At 30.1% G+C, this 21,723-nt stretch overlaps 1 protein-coding gene across 36 annotated transcripts in view; it reads right to left on the bottom strand.

Moving 5' to 3' along the window:
* Nucleotides 1–21,723, bottom strand: part of RIMS2 (regulating synaptic membrane exocytosis 2) — a 775,594-nt gene that overhangs the window by 256,251 nt on the left and 497,620 nt on the right. For 23 of the 36 annotated variants that reach the window (XM_031947102.1, XM_031947077.1, XM_031947078.1 and 20 more), the window contains 2 exons: nucleotides 2,100–2,279; nucleotides 1,069–1,178 (listed from right to left, as the gene is read on the bottom strand). In XM_031947102.1, coding sequence (XP_031802962.1) covers nucleotides 1,069–1,178; nucleotides 2,100–2,279 — 290 coding nt within the window. Of the gene's footprint in view, nucleotides 1–291; nucleotides 325–1,068; nucleotides 1,179–2,099; nucleotides 2,280–17,037; nucleotides 17,104–21,723 lie in introns of all 36 variants that reach the window. The other 13 variants (XM_031947080.1, XM_031947081.1, XM_031947101.1 and 10 more) reach the window with 4 other exon arrangements.

Raw genomic sequence — 21,723 nt, 5'->3', positions numbered from 1 at the left:
AAATATAGATCCTCAAAGACATAAACACAGACTGCAATTGATATCTTTGCTTAAAGTCTTATTCTAAGCATGGAATACTGATTAAAAGTGAAATTTATTAGAGAAAAAAATTAACCTATTGGTATTAGTAAAAATTAAAAGTACTTGACTATTAGCCATAAAATTTTTTTTACTAAACTAATAAAAGTCTATACAATGAAGGAACATCAATTGCAGTTGGGTTTATTTTTGCTTACACAGCCCCCCAAAAAAGGCTTTCAGCATAAAACAAACCCTCCTTTATGTACAGACCTTCATAAGGTTCTATCTCCTTGTCTCCATTGTCTAGGGAAAATAAAACAAAAACAAAACAAAAAGGGAACCAAAGGACAGGGGTTAAAAACAACAGAAATATTATATAGAGGCACAGTATGCATCTTCTCAAAAGGAAAATAAATATATGGGCATTTCAATATACTTTCCAAGTCACATCCACTAACCAAATGAAGATTCTCAAGTTATTTAATTAAGTAAATTAGTAAAGATGATTATTATACTCTATTTCCAAAAATGTCTTTTAGTGGATACCATTTATATGTGTATAAATAATGGTTCTTATGCCAAACTATGATAGTATTAAAATATCAGTACAACATGCATTTTTATTTTTATATTATTACCTTTTCTGATATTCCAGTTTTGAGAAGGATCACCATAGTTGTGCACCATCTAACCGTCCTTTGCAGTTGTATGAAAATTGATTTGACTAATTACTCCTTATAACTAACAACAAGTATTCAAATTTATTCATAGCACCAAAACTACCATTCAGCACATTCTTTAAGAATATTATACCATTTATTTTCCCATTTTTGATGCAGTAATAATTTTCAAAGTGATCTACATAGAAAATTTATGTGGCCTATAGTAAATGAAAATATTTTGCCAAAATAATGAATTATATACTAATACAAACATAAATGATGATAAAGAACATTTAAAAATTAATGCAAAAGAATAAAGAAAATCTTTATTCACCTTAGAATCCAATGGCATTTCCTAAATGACATAATTTAATATAAAACTTACTTCTCTCCAAGGTCCCCTTTGGCGGGAGCTGTGGGAGCTGTCGTCCCCTGCGTCCTGCCACTGGAGTACTTGATGGGCTTGTTTGGACAGACCCAGTTCGAGGATGAGACCTACAACATATATTGAAGAAAAAACATAACTTGAATACTCAAAACTAAATGTAAGATTTTTAAATGAAATTGGTACATGATACCTTTATTAATGCTAATTTAAAGAAGTTTAGTTTTTGATTTAAAAAAAAAAGAGAAAACACTAACTAGAAGGGAAAAAATAAAATAATGACCAATATCTAAATACCCAAAGATGTTAATATTGTTGCGTATTGATATGTACACATACATACACACTCACATGCAAACAAACTAGTACAGCAAAGTTAATGGAATTACTTTTACAAAATTAACATTCACAAACTAGATGAAAGCAGAAGAATTCTGTAACTCAGAAATGTGGTGATATTTTATTTTTCTTCCTACCTAATTCCAAATTTACTATAATTTTCTTTTTTTGGGGGGGGGGGTTCCAAACTAATATGCAGGCTCATAGAAATAGTTTCATTTGTAAAATAATTCAGGAACTTAGAATAAACCAGTGAACAATTTAAAATGTAGCCAGAAAAGACAGTTAATACATAAAATTAATGTCAGCATAAAAAGTTTTTAAAAGTTCATTTGATGTTATTATGATGACTATTCCATAAGCGATGTCTAATGGACACAAACAATTTCTCATTCTGTAGGAGAAGAATATGATGGTTATGATGTGTTTTATGTGGGAAATTACCCAGGACTCCTGATAAATGAGAAATCACGAAACAAATGTAGTCAAACAGTTAATAAACAAATTACAATGGTAGCTACACACTATTATATCTATTGAATATAAATAGTGTGTTTACACTGAAGGGGTTAGTATCTAGTGGTACTGATGATCAGCCAAAGATGATAAGATATACCAATTAGCCACTGGGAAAATAAAATGGTATGTTGGAAGGGCAAAAGGGAGGTTAGTCTGATTGATTTGTCTTTCACCTCGATAAGGCAGGTGAAGGAGGGGCAGATCTTCCAGTCATTAATGAAGGCATCGACCTCATGAGGTTTGTATCAGGACGCTCAGTGGATCTGGAGCGGGAGGTGGTCCGCTCTAGGACAGGCCGTTGTTCTGTTGATCTGGATCTGTGATATGGCTGTCTATCTGCTGCTTCACAATTCCTGTAATGTTAGTCAAAAAGCAGCTCAGTTGACCTTTACCTCTTCTTCTTTTGGTTAAATTATGATGCATTAAACTGATTTTGAGAAAAGTTACTGTTAAAAGTTATGGAGCACATAAAGAAGGAGCCACCATTATTTTTCCAACATTTTTGAGCATACTTTAGCTTCTGAAGAGCATATAATGATACAATTCTGCCTTCAACTAAGTATCAATAAATTTAATTGAAGGCATTAGAAGTTGTTTAGGAATAATAAAGGACAATAATTGTTCTAGTATTTGCTCCTGAAATCAGTTTTATGAATCATTATCTACAATATTTCAAAAAGTTCAGGAATAGCATATTCCTTTTGTAGCATCTTCCAAAGGTGGGATAGGGAGGAAAAAAAAAAAACTATATATGCATTATTTTCCAAGTCGCTAAAGTAGTGTAGTCAGTACAGCAACAAAGTTATCAAAATCATTTGGAATAGTCAGTAGATAATGATGAAATCTAAAAGTTCTACATAAGGAATCAAATCAGGGTTATGAAAAAGCAACATGGCTTTTCAGAGGACCTGACTAATTCTGAAAGTCATGTTTATGAATGAAGCCATGGCTATATGATTCATACTAAATAGATAGATATATAGGTAGAATGATAGATAGATAGATAAAACTAGTCAATTTGTGTCAGCCACAATCTTTATCATATACTACTATCACATAAAAATAGAGTAGTCTGATAGATGATTATATGTTAATAATGTGCAGCTTTTCATATGATAAGGCCTGTTTAGTTACACATAAAAATAAATCCAGATCTTAATCTTTGTCAAAAATAATGGGTTGTAAGCTTTTTAGTGTCAATGTTACACCAATTCAACATGTTTACAATAGTAATAATAGCAGTTTGGGGTTGAGAACAATATGTAGTAGAATCCCATTATAATATAGCTTGTTATTATATACATATAGATTTGAAATTAAATAATTTCCCCAACACAAATCTATTCACATTAAATGAAAAATAGTATTCTGAAAAAGTTCCCCTGTTAACAGTAAATCCTTTCAGGTCATAAATATATTAATAAATACTATAAAAGCAAAATAAAAATTCTCTAAAATAATATTTATAGAATATATTTTATATAATGAGAAATTGGATGATTGGTACATTTTTCTGCATTCTATTTACATTAGGTAATTACATTGAGATTTAAGTGAACTTTTATTATGCTTTAAGTAAAAATTTGTCAGAAAGGGATTTAATTTTTTAATCTTTATTAATCTACTAAGTCAGTAGCATTTCTCTTAACATCAACATAGTATTTTAAAAGAAGAGAGGAAATAATTAGTGTTAATATATGACAATTACATGGTAACTTACACCCATATCATTATCTCCATCAAAACATTTCAGGGGATTGGCATCATAAAGCTAATAATAGAATAAGTTGGGTTTGGTTAGGGGAAGGAAACGAGTTGGCAAAGGATCCCTGAGATGGGGCAGGGCAGAGAGTATTGCAGCATAATTGAACTGAATCAGACAGAGCAAAGTGGTAAGATTGAGGAACAATCCATTAATCCATTAATATTGCCAATCCATTAATAACAGTGAGAGGTGATATCAGGCAATATTATGGAAGATATGTCTGTAAATAAAAATTATTAACACTTTTAAAATAATCTTTTACAAAAGAAAAACAAATGCAGGCAGCTTCTCTATGCAGAATGTTAAGGTTTAAAGAAAGTTATATTTATGAAATACCACTTTAGAGAAAACATTATTTTAAAATGCTAACCACTCAATTTATAATTTTTACATAAATAATTTTACATATCTTTCCTTCAGTTGTGAAATATGGAGTAACATGCTGGTCTAAACTTAGTTTCTTTGCAAAATATTTTTAAGTTTTTCTACCAATTTTTATCAAATATGGAAGCTTATGACAATTTCTGCTTTTGGCTTTACAGATCTACTTTTCTACTTTTTAAACCAACTTCAAATGGCTTTGGTAAGTGAATTGGTAAGATTATGTTTTCTCATAAAAGGAACCAGATTGTGTTTTTTTTAATCATTGAGAATATTTTCTGTAGTATCTGTTATTTAAATATTTTTCTACAATTTTCTATAATTATCCTGTGAATTCATCCTGTGAATCCAGGAGTTCCCTCCTCCACATGTTCATCTAGATTCATAATTATTTTACAGCTAGTTTTATTTCATATTCCAAAACTAGATTATTTAAGATCCCTATTTTTCTTCAGTCATTTGGGATAGATAATGCATTTTTAAAATATTCTTATGCTTCCTCATGTAGCCAAATCTTATATCATACATTTTGAACAAAAGTTAATGATAATTCTTTTTGTTCTAGTTTTGATTTAACTTGTTTATTTGGTATTTTGTTATTATATTATTTACTTTATTCCCTCTTCTTTTTAATTGGGCTGGCTAAAAATTAATCAATTTTGTGATTCTTTTCAAAGAAACACTTTTAATTTTGCTTACCATGTGCACAGTTTCCAAATTATCTGTTTCTAATCTAATTTCAATATCTTTTTTGTACTTATTCCAGATTTATTTGTTTACTCTATTTTTAAAATTCATATCCATTTAATGATTATTCTACTTTTCTATTTTGTTCATTTATTTGTTTCTTTGTTCATTTATTTATTTATTATTTTGTCCCTCAAGACTCCATTAACTGCATCCCAGAAATTTTGGCATGGTGTTTCACCATTAGCATTTTTAAGCATAATTATTCACTATTTCTATTATTTGTTCTTTGATATACTTGATATTTAGAATTTCATTGTTAAGTCTCCAATTGATTATGTCTTTTTTAACTCTAAATTGTTTACTATTTTAATTGCATTATATCCTATAAGAATATGTTTACCATTTCTATATTTTAGCATTTATCTGCACTATCTTTTTGTGCTAATACATGGCCAATTGTTGTTCCATATGGTACTGAAGAATACACATATTTTAGCAATGCAATTTAGAAGATGCCATATATCTTTTAACTCTAGTTTGGAATTGGATTGATTCAATATTCTATATTTTATATATGTATTAAAGCTGTCCAAATCTGACATAAGCATTGAAATCATACATTATTATTTTAGTGCTGTCTCTGTTTTCTTATATTTCAGTTCATGTTTTTCTGCATAGGTACAGATGAATTTGGAGAATATAATATTTTATATTTATTTTCTAATAATTTATTTTCTAAAATTTCTTTCAGCATAAGGTAAACTTTGCTCATCTCTATGTTAAGAGTTTGGGATTTTGATTTGTCCAATAGCATAATTTCTACTTTTGTGGTTTTTATTTATTCATCTAATACATAATAAATGTTGTTCTAGTATCTCATTTTGATTTCTGCTATATTTTTGCTTTTAAGTGTGTTTCCCATAAGCAAGATATTGCAGGATTTTGTGTATTTTTAGTCTAATCTGACACTTTCAATGGGATTATTGAATTTTAATGGTATGAAAAAGAGATAGATTTTTTCCATCTGTTGGTAATGCTTTTTTCTATATTTTTCCCTTTTTCTTTACCTCTCTTCCATTATGTTTGCTTAATTTGCTTTCTTTACTTAATTTATTCTAACAAAGTGATTTTCTCACATTCTTAAGCTTTCTTTTTTCCCATCTGTCACTTTTTCCCCTGATTTTAAGATTTTAGTTGTCACTAATTCCCTTTTTCTTTCCTTTACCTAGTTATTTAATTACTTTTCTTTTTCATCTCATAAATGCATGTTTCTTTCATCTTTTTAAAAATAATTCTGTTATTTCCTTATAGATCTTGCCTTTTCTAGCTTGTATTTTATTGTTCTTTACTCTTAGAGGTAACAATTCTTATAAAAGCTAGAGTGGATAGAAGTATTGCCTCATGGTAGATATTTCCTATTGTCCCTGATCATAAGTTCATTTATAAGCCTTATTCCATCATGAACTTGCCCTGAATTTTCCTTTCTGAGTCCATACTCTCCCACCTTATGGATGCCTGGTGTCCCATAATGCCTTTTATTCCCCTCTCCTAAGACATGATGTATTATGCAAAGTGCCCATTACAAAATAAATCTCACTACATGAGGTTGCTTTTCAATAGGATTCCCTCCCCCCACTGAATTTGAATTTACCATTTTTGGTTTTGTTTTAATTTCTTACCTTTTCACTTTTACCTACTCTCCTATAGTTCTTTCAAAGAAATTATAGCAGGGATTATCCCTTTGCTACTTACATTAAGTTGATTAGGTATAATACACATTTTTTTTTCCATCTTCACCCTTCCTTCTACTATTTTAGTAATCCAGCTATTCTGCAATTTTGTCCCAGAGGAAAAAAATATTTGCCTACATCCAGGCAAGTTGTAATATTTAGCTTATGGTGTTTAAACCCTATTATTCCATCATCATTTCTCTTCAGTTAATACATTTACCATTACCAATTTATGTACATTTAGAAAGAAATTTAATAGTTCCTCTACTATTATTTTGTTTTATCATTGTTAAATTTCTCAGGTGTTCTTTTTTCAGGTTTTTTTTTTCTGTTTATATTATCCATCAATGGAGTAATATTTTGTATCATGTCCTTTTAATGGTGGCTATATTTACTTATCTTTCATATGTTTATGTTACATGGTATAATTGTAAAGAGGATAATATGCTCATATCAGTTATCTATTTTGAGAATGCTACAAATATTTATTATTGAAAATCCTTTTTTCATTTCTCCCCATGCTCTGATTTATGGAATATGGCATTTTGGACAGCACATTGAAATTTTATGCTTTGGGGAAATTTGTTCCATTCTTTTCTGTCATTTCTAGTTGGTACAGAATGGTCTTATGTTATTGAAAAATCATTTCCATTTAAATTTCTATTATCTAGTCCCTTGCCAAATTTGTTGTTTGTAATTTAAATTTAACAACAGAGTATCGTGGAGTTTATAGCTTTTTGGTGAAGTGGGGAGGGTTAGAGGGAGAGATTTATGAATGCTTTAGTTTTTTAGAACTCCTGTGAGTTCTAAAGTCCTGTGAAATTTTTGTGTAATATTTCTTATATTGTGATGTACAGGTTTTTTTTTTAATTTTTAATAGTCATCTGGAATCTTAAAATTGTCTTCATACATCAGAGATCGATTTATTCTGCTTGTAAACTAAAAATGTAGTTTTAAAATTTCTTTTTATTTGAATCTATGCCCAAAAGTTGATAAAACTGTGCATTCCTTTTAATGCAGCAGTGTCAATACTGAATCTGTATCCCAAAGATTTAATAAAAGAGGAGAAAGGACCCACATGTGAAAAACTGGTTGTAACAGTTCTTTTTTGTGGTAGAAAGGAATTGAAAATTGACTAGATGCCCATCAATTGGGGAATGACTGAATAAGTTATACTATATGAATGTAATGGAATAATATTTTTCTATGATAAGAAAGGATGAACAGGCTGATTTCAGAAAAACCTGGAAAGATTTAGGTGTATGATGCTGTTATTGTTTGTCCTTCATTCTCAGAGGGGACCGTGATATCAGGGAGGTGATGTCTTGACATGCAAGTGAATTGGATTTAAGTGAGGGAGATCTATGTAAGGTCACCTACCTATTTCCCTCTCCAGAGCCTGTCTCTCTCCACTGATAATTCTACTGCACACAGTAACAACGAGATTATATAATGATCAACTATGATAGACTTAGCTCTTCTCAGTCATACAATGATCTAAGTCAATTCCAACAGACTTGGAACGGAAAATGCCATCTGTATCAAGAGAGAACTATGGAGTCTGAATGCAGATCAATGCAAAATATTTTCATTTTGGTTTTTTTTTTTTGCTTTTTCTTTCTCATGGTTTTGTTTTGATTTTTCTTTCACAACATGATTCATATGGAAATATGTTTTAAAATAAAATATCTTTGCATTTTCCATACTTTTCCAGATTGTCCTTCATTTTTGTAACTGCATTCCAAATAAGCAATTCTCTCATTCTGTTGCAGTAATCTTGCACAGGAGATTCAAATTTTTCTATTCTATTAATTATCTGTGCTATTCAGGGCATAAATTCTTCCTTTTTCCATTTTGACTTCTGTTTTAATTATTTTTCTTTTTCTCTTGAACCATTAGTGAATGTCATAAGGTCATAGCCTTATTAGATGATTATTTGATTTCCTTCATCTTGAAATATTTTTACAGAAATATTTGGTTTCACTTTAATGTCTTTGTGAATTTCTTCTTTATTGTTTTTTGAAGTGCTTTAATATTAATGCAACATTTTGACAACTCTATAGAGACACAAGTATTATTTTCCTCACTTTCCAGATGAGCAAACTTAAAGTAAAATGATTTGCTTTAGTATTAGATGCATTTACAACTCCAATTAGTCCATATTCTACTCTTCTTTCTACAATATCACACTCTTTGGGAATACTATTTTAAATATTATGAAATAAAAATTGGCATGTGTTAATTTGGGCTTTTATTCACTGTACTATGTTATATCACTTCGTTTATGATATATGTGTGCATTTCTATATATTACCATACTGTGATTATTACACTGTTATGGGGAGTATCTACTCAGAAAATTCCTGTACCAATACAAGTCAGTACCTTCTTTGTAATTCAAGGTATCTGGATGTACTAAGAGTTCTAGTGACTTGTCAAGGACATATTGCCAGCAGTTAGACAAATGGACAGTTAAGATTTGGACGTGAGTGCTAATGTTTCTAAGGCCAACTCTATCTACTATATCTGACTTCCTCTTACATTAAATAATATTATCTTCCATAATATAAGGAATTTGATTTTGTTACTGTGTAGTCTTTTAATATATATATATATATTTTTTTTTTCAATAGAAAACATAAATCTAGTGCAAATAAAACCATCCAAAGTTCTGGATTTTCTTAGATCAAACAACATTATCTTTGTTCTTCAGCATTTTATAATTTATTGATAGCATAATATGAGCCTGTTTATTCTCCTCAAAAATTTAGGTAGTATAAATAATAGTTTGTCCATAATTATGAAAAACATTACCTTATATAACTTTGAGAATTATAAAGAAAACTGTGTTTGTTCAAGATATGTTTAGCTTTGGTAAAGCTCCTTTTAGTTTTTTAGGATAAATCTGCTTTTTATTCACTGTGAGAATGCAAATATAAAATAAAAATGTCTATATTTATAGAGACTCTAGATTCTACATTAACAAAAAATTTGCTTATATGCAACTTTTCAAAAATTGTTTATTGTACGCCTATAATTTTCAAGGTACTATGCTTTTATTATTAAATATTATCTTGAAGAGTTGTATAGTCAACTTTCATTTTATTTTTCTTGAGACATTTTTATCATTCCTGAAGAAGCATTCTTGACAATTGCTTACAATGAAGCAGAACAGTTAGTATGACAGATTAAAGTGTGGCATTAAGAAAATAACACTTTCAGCCTATTCTACAAATATATGGAAGAAATAGTTATATAAATTCCTCATACACTGATAAAAATAGCTCCCTTAAAATAAGCGATCTTAACTAGAAAAGTCATACTAGTGATAGAAACAGAGGTAGAGAAGTGAAGATGAGCAACTTTTAGTTATTTTAATCACTTAAAAATTTTAAGCAAAATGCATGCATGTAGAAAAAATATTTGTGAAAATACTGATTTTTGATAAGTGACTATAAAATTAAGGCTTTTCCAAAAACTTATTCTGTTAATTGTGGTTTAGAATATTTTCTCATATATTAATTTACAATATCTATCAATCAAAAACCTTTGTAGTACAATAAATCCATTATACCCCATGATTCAACTTTTTTTTCAATTAAATTCAATAGTTTTTAAGTACTTCTTGAAAAGAAAGTTGCAGGATGAATTAATAAGACAGATACAGAATTTATATTAAATTATTGTCTACTTCATATGAATTTTATAATCTAATACTATCAGAAGATCCTTATAGTTGCTCATCTATTAGTTTCTTGCTTCTACTACCTTTCTTTTCTGAACCTATATTCTTGCTATCTAGTTTAGCTTGTGAGAGAAAATACGTGCTTTTTGTTTCCCTTGGAACCCAGTTCTTAAAACAGTGTACCATTTTTCTTTTAAATAATTAAAGTTATTTACACTAAGAACTACATGAAAACATGTGGAGGATGGCAAAGAAAAAGGAAATAGTAGTAATTAGTGATCCTGTCACATTTAAGTAATAGTGTGATTCCATTTACCTGCATGTGAGCATGTTTCCTTATAATACAGAGTATAATATAATTACACATTATTCTACAAATCCTTAACCATGTCTTCTAATACATTTTCTCATAGATATTGTACCCAACATTCTAGAAGCTGTCTTCTCTATATCTCTTTATGTTGTATAGATGCTAGTGGGCCCTTTCACTCTCCTTTTCCAGTCACATATTTCTCAGATGAAATCCTGTGTGCTGATTTTATAATGTAGTCTATATTAATAAAATACTGTAGTTTGCTCATGGAAATGATTTTGAAGGCATTGGTGAACTGATTCTCAGGTTAATATGAAAGAGAAGAGGATATTGAACACCTGGGGGAAATCATATAATTGATAAAATCTCAATAACTATTAACTTAAATGCCTATTATTCAATGTTTACAAAATCTTTTTTGAGAATAAATAACTTATACACAGATTGAGGGCAATCTTGCTTAAGTTATGAAGGGCAGTCTTTTGAAAAATATTCTACTAAACTTCACATCTCTATAGTGATGAAATTGACTAAAAAGCAAAATTGTACTTCAAACTTCCATGTTATATTGTACTTATATTTTTATTAACTATATAAAACATTTCAGTCACTAAAGTAGAATGTTACCCAAATGGCTATATTCCAATGGGACATGCCCCATTCTTTGAAAATAATGGGGGAAAAAACAAATACAGGTTTAAGTAATTCACCAAGTAATGACCCTGCAAATATCTATTGAAATGAATGGATGAGTCCTTCATGTATTGACAGAAAATAAGAATTAGGTATTTTTCTTTTTTTGTTTCCTATTTTCCTTATTTGAGCCCTTTTCATTTTTGTCTTTAAATCAGTCTTCCCACCTCTTTATCAAATATATATTAGGAAATATCTAAGTCCTACTCATGTTTGGATAGATGTTTAGGTATCTCAACTAATTTCAAATCTACTTATAGAAGTCTTGGATGTAAATGGTCATAACTTATGGCAGAGCTCCCTTTTTCCTAGTTCATATTCTCTAATAAATCCTTCTTTTGTATCAGACCTTGAAAATGATAAGTTGACATTAGATTTAGAGTAGAAGACTTGCATTTACATCCTGGTTTTGCCATTGACTACCTATATGACCTTCACTTAACTCTTCATTTTCTTATCTATAAAATAAAATGAAATGTTAGAATAAATTATCTCTAAAATTTCTTCCAACCACAAATCTAATTCTTTAATCTCTCCATAGGTTCATGGACAGAGAAAGTACAATTAACTATATTAATATAGGAAAAAAAATTTCCATCAGACAGCTAAATTAAGTGAGGTTTGCACTGGCCTAAATGCATTTTCTAGGGCAGCTAGAAAAAGCATAATAGATAGAGCACTGGATGTGGGAACTGGAAGACCTGAGTTCAAATCCAGACTTACTAGATAGGTAACCATAGGCAAGACACTTAAACTGTCTGCCACAGTTTCTACATATGTAAAATGAGGATAATATTTGCACCACCTGCCAGGTTTGTTGTAAGGATAAAATGAGGATACATATATACACAATACATACAAATACAAATGCATATAGTGCTTTGCAACTCTTAAAGCACCTTAAAATATTAGTTATTAGAGATTTAAATCATCCCTCTCCAAAAGCTTATTCTATTACTCCTGATGCAGCCTGTTTAATCTAGCACACGTTTCAGAATCAAATTATCAAGCCAATTACATATAACTGATTATGCTATTTATTGTGAATAATATTTCTCTGCCTATCATCTTGGATAGATATCTGGGTGTCATCATTTATATTGTTCAACTGAAATGGTACAGTACAATTTGGAATAGTTGCCACTAGGAAGTATTGTTTTAAATTACAGTATCATTCAATTTTAGACCTGTAGAACTATAAGTGAATTTGGAGATCTAGTTACAACTGTAAATGTGACTTCTCTTTATATTATATTTTAAATGTTGTTATCTAGTCTTTAATTTAAAGATTTCCATTGATGAGGAATTTATTGTCCCTCAAGGAACTCAAAATACATTTTTAAACTGATCTTGTTCTTAGGACATTATTCTCTAAAATTCAAATACTCATACAAATCTAAAATTTTATTGATGTAGGTTCTACTTCATACAGTACACATTATAAACCATCTATAGCTGTTCAATTTTTACAACTCATTCCTCTAATACAATTAATCCACAAAAAATAGTATATCCAACATAAAGGTGAAAATATTCTTTGAGTTCTCATGATATTATAAAAATATTAATGTAGTTTCTGAGCTATGTATAAATTATCCTTAAATTTGTCACATTTCCAGATGTTCTTATGTTTTATCATGCAATTTTTGATGACATTTTTTGCACTACTCCTTGTTGTGTATTACCTTTTTGATTGATCCCCAACTCTTTGGAGACTGTAGGGTTCCCTGAGAAATAATCATTTGCATTTCTAGAAGGATATTTTTATTTTTTAATGGATACTTTCAGGGAGAATATTGGCATCATTAAAAATGGTTTTCAGTTTCCCAAAGGTAATCCAAGCCATTTTCTCTCCTTTTCTCTCCCTCTGTCTCTTGCAATTTCATGCTCTCTCTCTGTCTCTGTCTCTCTTTCTGTCACTCACACACTCAAAATACACAAATAAGATTTTTAGGTTATCTATTCAATTGTATGTCATATCATAGATGATAAAGCTATTTGATTTTTTTTTCTATGTGGATAGTTAGGCTAAACTTTTCTGCGTGATTTCTGAGTGATCAGAGAAAAGATACTAACATTAAGGGGGACAGGAATATGGTGGTATCTGTGAGTAGAGGCTGTCTTTTTTCTTTCTTTGTATCACCACTGTCTGACATATGGTAGATATTTAACAAAAGGTTATCAACTAACAAGAAATCAGGGAATTCAGGAGGTTTCCTTGTGGAGGAAGAGCATTCCAGATATGGATAGACATTGAAAAGGTATACTTAATACACCTTGAATGAGGTATAGCAAGAAAGATAGTATCTCAGCATTGCAGTGTATCTGTAAGGGAGTAAAGTATAAAATGCTTGAAAAGTTCCCTTAATCTGGTAGCTACATTTAGTCGGGTTACAGGAAAAAGAAATTCAGTAGACTAAACTTTAATGAATTAGGGAGTTACATGATAATTTTAAGAAGAACCCTGAGAAAGCTATGTAGAGGATAGGCTGGAGTAGGGAAAGAAATTAGAGCAGGGAAACAAATTAGAAGGTCATCTTGGATGGGTTAGGCATGAAGTGATGAGAAAAACAAAGGAGTTAGCTATGTGACTGGGAGGAAGATGAATGTACATGAAAGACACTGTGAAGGCAAAAATATGATTTGAAAATTGATTAAATTTCATATGACTGAAAGTGAAAGAAGAATGTGAAGATCATGAGCCCAAGTAAACTAGAGAATGGTTGTACTTTTAAAGTAATATGGCAATATGAGAAAGGACAGAGTTTTAGAGGAAAACAGTAAAAAAAAAAATGTAAGATCAGAAGAAGGTGTGTCAGAATCTTGGGGAATACTCAAGGCTAGTAGGTATGACCAGTATAAATATTTAATGAAGAATCAAAAGGATTGGTCAAAAAAGTAGAAAAACCAGGAGAGAATACAGAAAGAAAAACAGAGAAAGTCCAGAGAGGAATGAGCACTTAAGATAAGAGGGTTTTCAAAAGGGTAGAAGATTGCAGAGAAATGAAGGATGAAGATTGTGAAAAAAATAGATTTGGCAATTACAAATTTGGATTGTAATTGTAATTTGTAATTATAGTTTCATATTATAGTGATTTATAAGAAAGTGAGAAGTGGAAGAACTGATTACAGGCACCTGTCTCAAAGATTCTAATCATGAAGAGAAGAGAAATATAGAACAATAGCTAGAGAAGGGGAAACAGAAGTATTACCTACAGAAAGGCGATCAGTGAGAGTTAATGGATAGGGCCATCTGTTTAAGATAGAGGAATGGGATCAAGGGTTTCTATAGAGAAGTTTACATTGACAAATAAGAAGGAAATCTCTTTATGACATAGGATAGAAAGACATAATGAGGGAGGAGGAGAAAAGACATTGATTTTTTTACTATTTATTGAAGATCTAACTGCAAAACTGCAATCAAGAGGGTAGTTTGGATTCCTTTAGCACAGTGGTTGTCTTAACTTTGTTTCAGGTATTCTTAACAGTCTCAAGATTTTTTCAGATCTGTAAGGCCAAAACTATTTTCTTGACAATATTAGATGTTTTCATTTCCTTTGAGCAGGAACCAATTTCCATGTTTAAAATCATCACAACTTCAAAAAGTGCTAATTTCAATATTCCAAACAAACCAGGAGATTAATTATTTTCACAAAATAGAAACTAGTTGTAGTCGAGTCAACAAGCATTAAATTGTAGCTATTAAGTGCCAAGCACTTGTAAGTTTTGAAGATGCAAAGAAGTATAAAACAAAAACAAAATTTCTCCTCTGAAGGAGCTTGAAGTCTAAATAGGGAGAATACATCTGTAGCTATGCTATGTCTTGACTCCATTGAACAACATGTCGAGCTTCAATATAAATTAATCAGCTGAAATAACATCACCATGCAGATTGACAAAAAATTTTGATACTCAACATCTCATCTCACTCTCATTAATTCTAATTCTTTTTTATGGTAATCAACAGAACAAATCTAATCCCTTTTGAAACTATTATTCATGCACCCTATGAATCTTCTCAGTGCTACATATTTTTTATGGCATGAACTCAAAGTTCATTAACATCTTTCAATATCCGCATTCAAAAAATATTGAGTTTATTGATACCTTTTCTAAACTGTTGCAACCAGAACTACATATAGTACTCTAGATATGAAGTGTTATGGAATAGTACAGAGAGATTATTTTCTGTTTAATTCTGAAAGCTATGCCTTTCTTAATGCAGCCCATTCATATTAGCTTTTGGGCTAATCATATAAAATGAAGGACACATAATACTAAACTTACAGTACACCAAAATACCAGTTATTTTTTGAATTGCTAAGTAATCATTTATTAGGCTATGCTTGTAAAGTTGATTATTTAAAACCAAGTGTAAAATTTAATATTGAATTAAATTAAAACTTGAGAGGCAATATAATCAATAGATTCAATAATATGCATTTATTTAGCATAGCTTCATTAATAATTGGTCATTCAAAATTAACTTTATTCTCCTTTTTTGAGACACAATTATTAAACTATAAATTAGGGAGCTTGTACATTTAATTCATCTAGGTTTTATAAAAACAACTGACAATGTATCTTCTATTGTATATGTGATAAAAATGGAGAAACATTGGCTAGATAAATGATTGTCAATTTTGTTGGTCTAAGAATCCCTTAATACTCTTAAAATTATTGAGGTTTATGTAGGTTATATCTATCACTATTTGACATGTTACAAATTAAAACATCTTAGCATTATTGTGAAATTTTGAACCTTGCAGAGGCCCTGAAAACATCTCAGGGGCTCCAGTGTCTCAAGTATCTTCAGGAATTCCTAGACCACACTCTGAGAACCAATGGACAAGACAGTTTAATTGGTTTATAATTGCTTAAATGGTAAGACATGAAGACTATTTCATAATGGTTTGATGTCCACTTGAAAAGTTTCCAGTAGAATTCTCTAACACTAAGGATCTTTACTTGTTTCTATGCAGTTTAATATTTTTATAATATTGACTTCAATAAAGGATAGATGATGTCCTTATCAAATTTCCTAAAGACAAATGGAAGAGATGGCTAATACTAGATGACTCTCAGGATTAAAAATGTATTAAAAGGATAAAACTGGGATAAATCAAGATTAAATTTTGACCAAACTTGTGATTTCATTGGTATAGTGAACTTAATAGTAAAACTCTTCATTAATACATATTGATACCTGCTATGCAACTTCTTGTCTTGCCAGGAGCACTGAGATTTAATGATTAGTCTAAGCTTTGATAACTTTAGAAGATCTTACCTCAAATAAATACTTATACTATCATATAGCACCATTATTATATTGAATATATTAAAGTAGTCTTATAATTTAACTTTTTTTAAAGCAACTTTAACATTAATTAATAACTACCCAGTACCAAGTTTAGTATAATTGTCTTTTGAAAAATATCCCATGCTCCCCTCTGTTATACACAAAAAGCTAACTTTCATATTCCCTGATCAATCAAATAAGTTGATTTAAAGGAAAAGTAATGAAACTATTTTTTATCCTTATTAGGCCACATTTAGGAGAAAAATTCTAAATTAATACTGACTTTAACTTTAAAAAGAAATATACTACTTGGAATATGGTTTTGCCATATATATAAAATATTATGATTATTTCATTTTATAGATATAAAATATTATATTATTTTACTATATTTTACAATGTTACAATTTAGCTATGTTAATTATGCTAATTCAATAATAAAGCAAACAATAAAATAACTTAAGCCTATACATTTTGAAACCTTATTTACATAAAATATCATTTAAAAAATGCTACTACTTAGTTTTATATATTTCTATTATATAAATGAAATACCTTTCAGGGCTGTGGGGAATGTCATCAAAATATGTATTAGTCTCTCTTCTCTCCTGCCTATTCCTCCTAAATATGAAATAAATAGTAGAAATTTAAGGCATGAATTTTGCTCTAATTATACTATAATTCCATAGTTTTCTAGAAAATAATTATGTTGAATCATTTCTTATAGAGTCATATGAAATATAAGGTATTTGCCTATATAAGATGTAGCAGAACTTACATTCCTTTATAAACGTTTCCCGTAACTAAAATCAATCCCTCCATCATTCAATAATATAAAAAGTATTTTGTCATTCTGACAAAGCTACCTAATACAACTTAATTTAAAAACTGCAGTCTGAAAGCCTATGACAGAAAATATTTTTTCTTAGACTAAATAAACTAATATAAACTAAATAAACTAATATTAATAAACCAATATATAGTATCATGTCTTTTAATACAAAGACATTAAACTATCCTTTTATATAAAATATATGTGTATGTATACACACATATGTATATTATAAGCCACAACTCTATGACAGTCAGCATACCATAAATTATTGGCAGCCCTCTGCCTCAGAGTCAGGAAAACCTGGGTTCTAGTCCTGCCTTTTACATATAACTGTTGGACAAGGCATTCTACTTAGTTTTCTGAGACATTATAAGACAACATCACAGAGTAGGTAAAGATAGGGTATTATCTTCTGTGCCTTTTTCCTGTGGTTATCATCTATAAAATATAGTTTTAAATAAAACGAATGTGATAAAATAAATTAGTTTAAAAATTGATAGTCTAATATACACAATACAACAACCACAAGAATTCCAGAGGTATTCAGTATCACCTATCACTTTGTGATAATTTGATTAAAGACTATTTAAACCAGCATCAATGATGGCAATCAAGAAAAAAATATGTATTAAGTACATACTGTGTTTCTATCATCGTTGCTGGGTACTGAGGAAATTCTAAAGTTAAAATAAGAAGTTCCTTATCCTCAAAGAGTTTATAGTTTAATATTATAGTCATTCAACACTTGGCCTCAAAGAGTATTATGTTTAATATTACAGAAATGTTTCATTATGAATACTTATGACACAACACATAATATACACTGGAGGTGTGAAGCAAATATTATATAAAGTCTGAAGAAGTGAATTATTATAGAAAGTGGTAATCTTAAAGATATTCTATCTGATTTGGGATTTAAAAAATGATTAACAGTTCAAGATAGAGAGAAGAAAGGCACTACATACATATAGAAGGAATAATACAAGCAAAGAAAGAACATAAAGATTATAGTGCACAAGGGGAAAGAGCTGTCTGATCTGCTAGGATCATATAGAATGAGGAAAGCAATAATAAAATAAGGCCATAAAGATGATAGAAAATGTCAGTTTATGTATTTGAATGAGGGGCAAAACAATATGAATTGTATTTGAAAGGCAATAGGATGCCTATTAAGAAGTGTGAGCAAAGGAATGGCATGATCAGGTCTTTATATAAGAAACATTATAATAGAAGTTATTACTATGATAATCAAAAATATATTAAAGAAAAAAAGCAAAGTTTGGGTGATATTTAAGAAGGCTCTTTCAATAGTCTAGATAGGTAGTAATTAAAGTCTGAACTAAAGCAAGAGAAGAGGGGATGGATTTAAAAGATAAAACCAAAAATAGCCAATTAAATTAAATCTATGGTAAAAGAGGACAAAAAAGAAGAAACATAAGTCTTACTATTTTATCTAAGATCATAGTTGCTAACCCTGTTTTTTTTTAATTCATCTGATATATGCTTCTACTTTATAAATTCTATTTGGTCTCCCCATTTTAACACTATGTAGATCCTAATTTTTGAATAGATTCTTCTAAAATTATATATTATTGACTTCTGCTTTCTAATCCATTTTGTTATGGTCCTCTATTTAATGAATTAATTCATTCTATTTACATTATGGTTATTATTCTTAATCTTATATTTTCTCTACCATATTCCTTTGTAATTTTTATTCCCTTTTATTCTGTCCCAATCTTCACAAATAAGAAGGTGGGGGGGGGACATATGATCATCATGAGTAGTCTCTCTAATTATTTTATTCTTATTCTTTCCCTTCTCTCTACTCAAAATTTAAACCTTGGTCCCTAGTTACATTTTTTCTTCTCCCCTTTTTCTGAATATATTTGTTTTTTTTACTCTTCCTCTGAAACTCAGGACTTCTCTCACCTTTTTCTGTCCTTAAACTGTTTCCCTTTTAAACTAAATATATTTTAGACTAAACAATTTGTCATGAGTTTGCATTTTAACCTTCCTTTTCTAGTTATATTTAATAGTGAAGTAAATGAGATGCCTTTCCCTCACCCGTTTTATGTTTGTATGTTTATCTTGCACAAATTATGCAAAACATGATTTCCTTTCCTCTTCATTTTTCCGCTAGTGTATTCCATTTTCTATCCCTGTTCTTTCCAAACTTAAGACCAAAAATGCTGGACTAAATCACACCTAAGCACTGTGATTAATTCACTAAACTTTCTTTGTGACCTTCAAAGATAATCTGAAGAAATATTTGCTTCTTCTTCTCCTTCTTAGAAGGTAAACATCTCATTATTCAGTAGGTTCTAATTACTTTAAAGGGTTTATTTTTCTATAATACTCTTTACTACTTACTACATTTGCATTTCAAAATTTCTACTCTGCTGTCTAGTCTTACAAAGAGAAATTCTGATGTTCTATTCTAGGTCCATTTTATTTCTTATAGAGAAGACTGCCTTACAATAAAGAGTATTTTACTCTGTTGAATTTGATTTTGTTTTGGCTTTTGAAATATTATAAACCAAGGGTATGTATTCTTTTTTGGTTTTGTTTTGTCTTATTTTTTTCCTCTTTTATATTAGTTAGATGACAGTCTTATATAATGGTGTCAATAATTTTCTAAAACTTGAAAGCTTTCTTTCCATCCATTTCTAGTATTTTTTTTCTTTTATCTTGAAGTTCTAACTTTTTCCCATGATATTTTTGGTGTTTTTTTTTAATCTGGTGTTTCTGTGATGAGATAAATGATAAGTTCTTTCTATATTCATCTTTTTCCTCTTGTTCAAATAAATCTGGGCAGTCTATTTGAAATATGGCATATATGTTTATTTTTGGAAATGATTTTTGGGAAGGCCAACAAGTCTTAAATTATCTATTTTTTACATATTTTCCAGGTCAATTGTTTTTGATAATAGGTATTTTAAATATTCTTCTAAAATCAATGTGCTCATAAGAAATAGGCTCTCCTTGATCATCTTTTATTACATTTCTATTTTTTGTTTCTGGAATAAAATTCCTAGATAAGGTGGCAGGCCCCACTTGATACTTGCTCTCCTGCAATATGGATGCTATTGACACTATGGTTTTGGATTGAGTTGCTAGAAATAAGAACTTCCTTCTCCTGAATCTCTAATTCCAAATTATAATTGGCCAAAATAGATTTTGGATTATTCCTTTCTGTTCCCCTCTTTTTATCCAAACCCCAAACCAACAATGACTTCATCTTGTCCCTGAACCCTCTTAGGTATAAATTATGAGCCAGTTATAAATTATGCTGGTCCACAGTGTTGTATATTCCAAAGCACTATGCTTGCCTTATCTACTGACTCTGGATGTATCAAGGGCTGCCTAGGCAGTTTCAAAAGTCTCAGGTGTGCTGCATTGTTTGACCCTATATTCCTATTCACTGCACAATTATAAGAGTTGACTCTGTCCCCAGTTGCGCTGACAAGGTTGTTTTCTCTATCTTGGCTCTTTTTTGTTTTGAACATGAGTATTCTTCTGGAGTGTTTGTGAGAGAGCTGGGCATCTCTAGGTACTTTCATACTGTCATCTTAGCCAGAAGCCAAATAGTTAATATTTACCTGGTACAATACTGCTAAGGGAGACAGTATACCATAGTGTTTAGACTGCTAATCTTAAGGTCTGAAAGATGTGGGTTCAAGTCACTTAATCCTTCATTTTCCTCAGGAAAATCACTAAGGATGGAAGTTGATAATCAGGCACACCGGTTTGGTTTGGAACAAGAATTTTCCTCATGTTTGTGTAGGTGTATATGTATATAGCTACATATAATATGTATGTGTATATACACATATATGTGCATAAATAATGCATAGACACTAAATTTGGCAATTAAGATATCACTACTACATTTGGAATGTTATTTCATATGAAATATGAAATAATGATGTCAGGAACTAGACTGAACAAATTAAAAATAAAATACGAGGAAAGCAAGCAGAAGCATTGCTTGTAGTTGGCCTTCTCAAAGTTAGCCACAAAAGGTAGAAGAAATAGACAGATAATAGGAAAAATGGATCAAAGGAGGGGGGTTGTGGACAGATAAGACAGAGGCTAGTGTAGGCAGTAGGGAAGCAACAAATATGTAAGGAGGGAATAAAGAGGAATTTGACAGTACAGATAATAAAGGGGACAATCTACTAGAGAAAATGAGGGGTTAAGATCACTTTTGCATATAGAGGGATTTACCTTGATAAAAAGAAGGATTACTGTTTTATGTGAATCAGACACAAAAGAGAAAATAGTTTTGGAAAGTATATTAAACATGATAGATGAAGAAGAGGAGATGAGGCATCTTCTGGCAAATGGCCACATTTTTTTCAGTGAAATATAATGCCAAGTGCTCAGGTGGATGTGTGGGTATG

Source organism: Sarcophilus harrisii, chromosome 1 (genome assembly GCF_902635505.1).
Source record: "Sarcophilus harrisii chromosome 1, mSarHar1.11, whole genome shotgun sequence".
Classification (NCBI taxonomy): domain Eukaryota; kingdom Metazoa; phylum Chordata; class Mammalia; order Dasyuromorphia; family Dasyuridae; genus Sarcophilus; species Sarcophilus harrisii.
The sequence above is the reverse complement of the archived record's forward strand: the minus strand, read 5'-3'. Positions and strand labels throughout refer to the sequence as shown.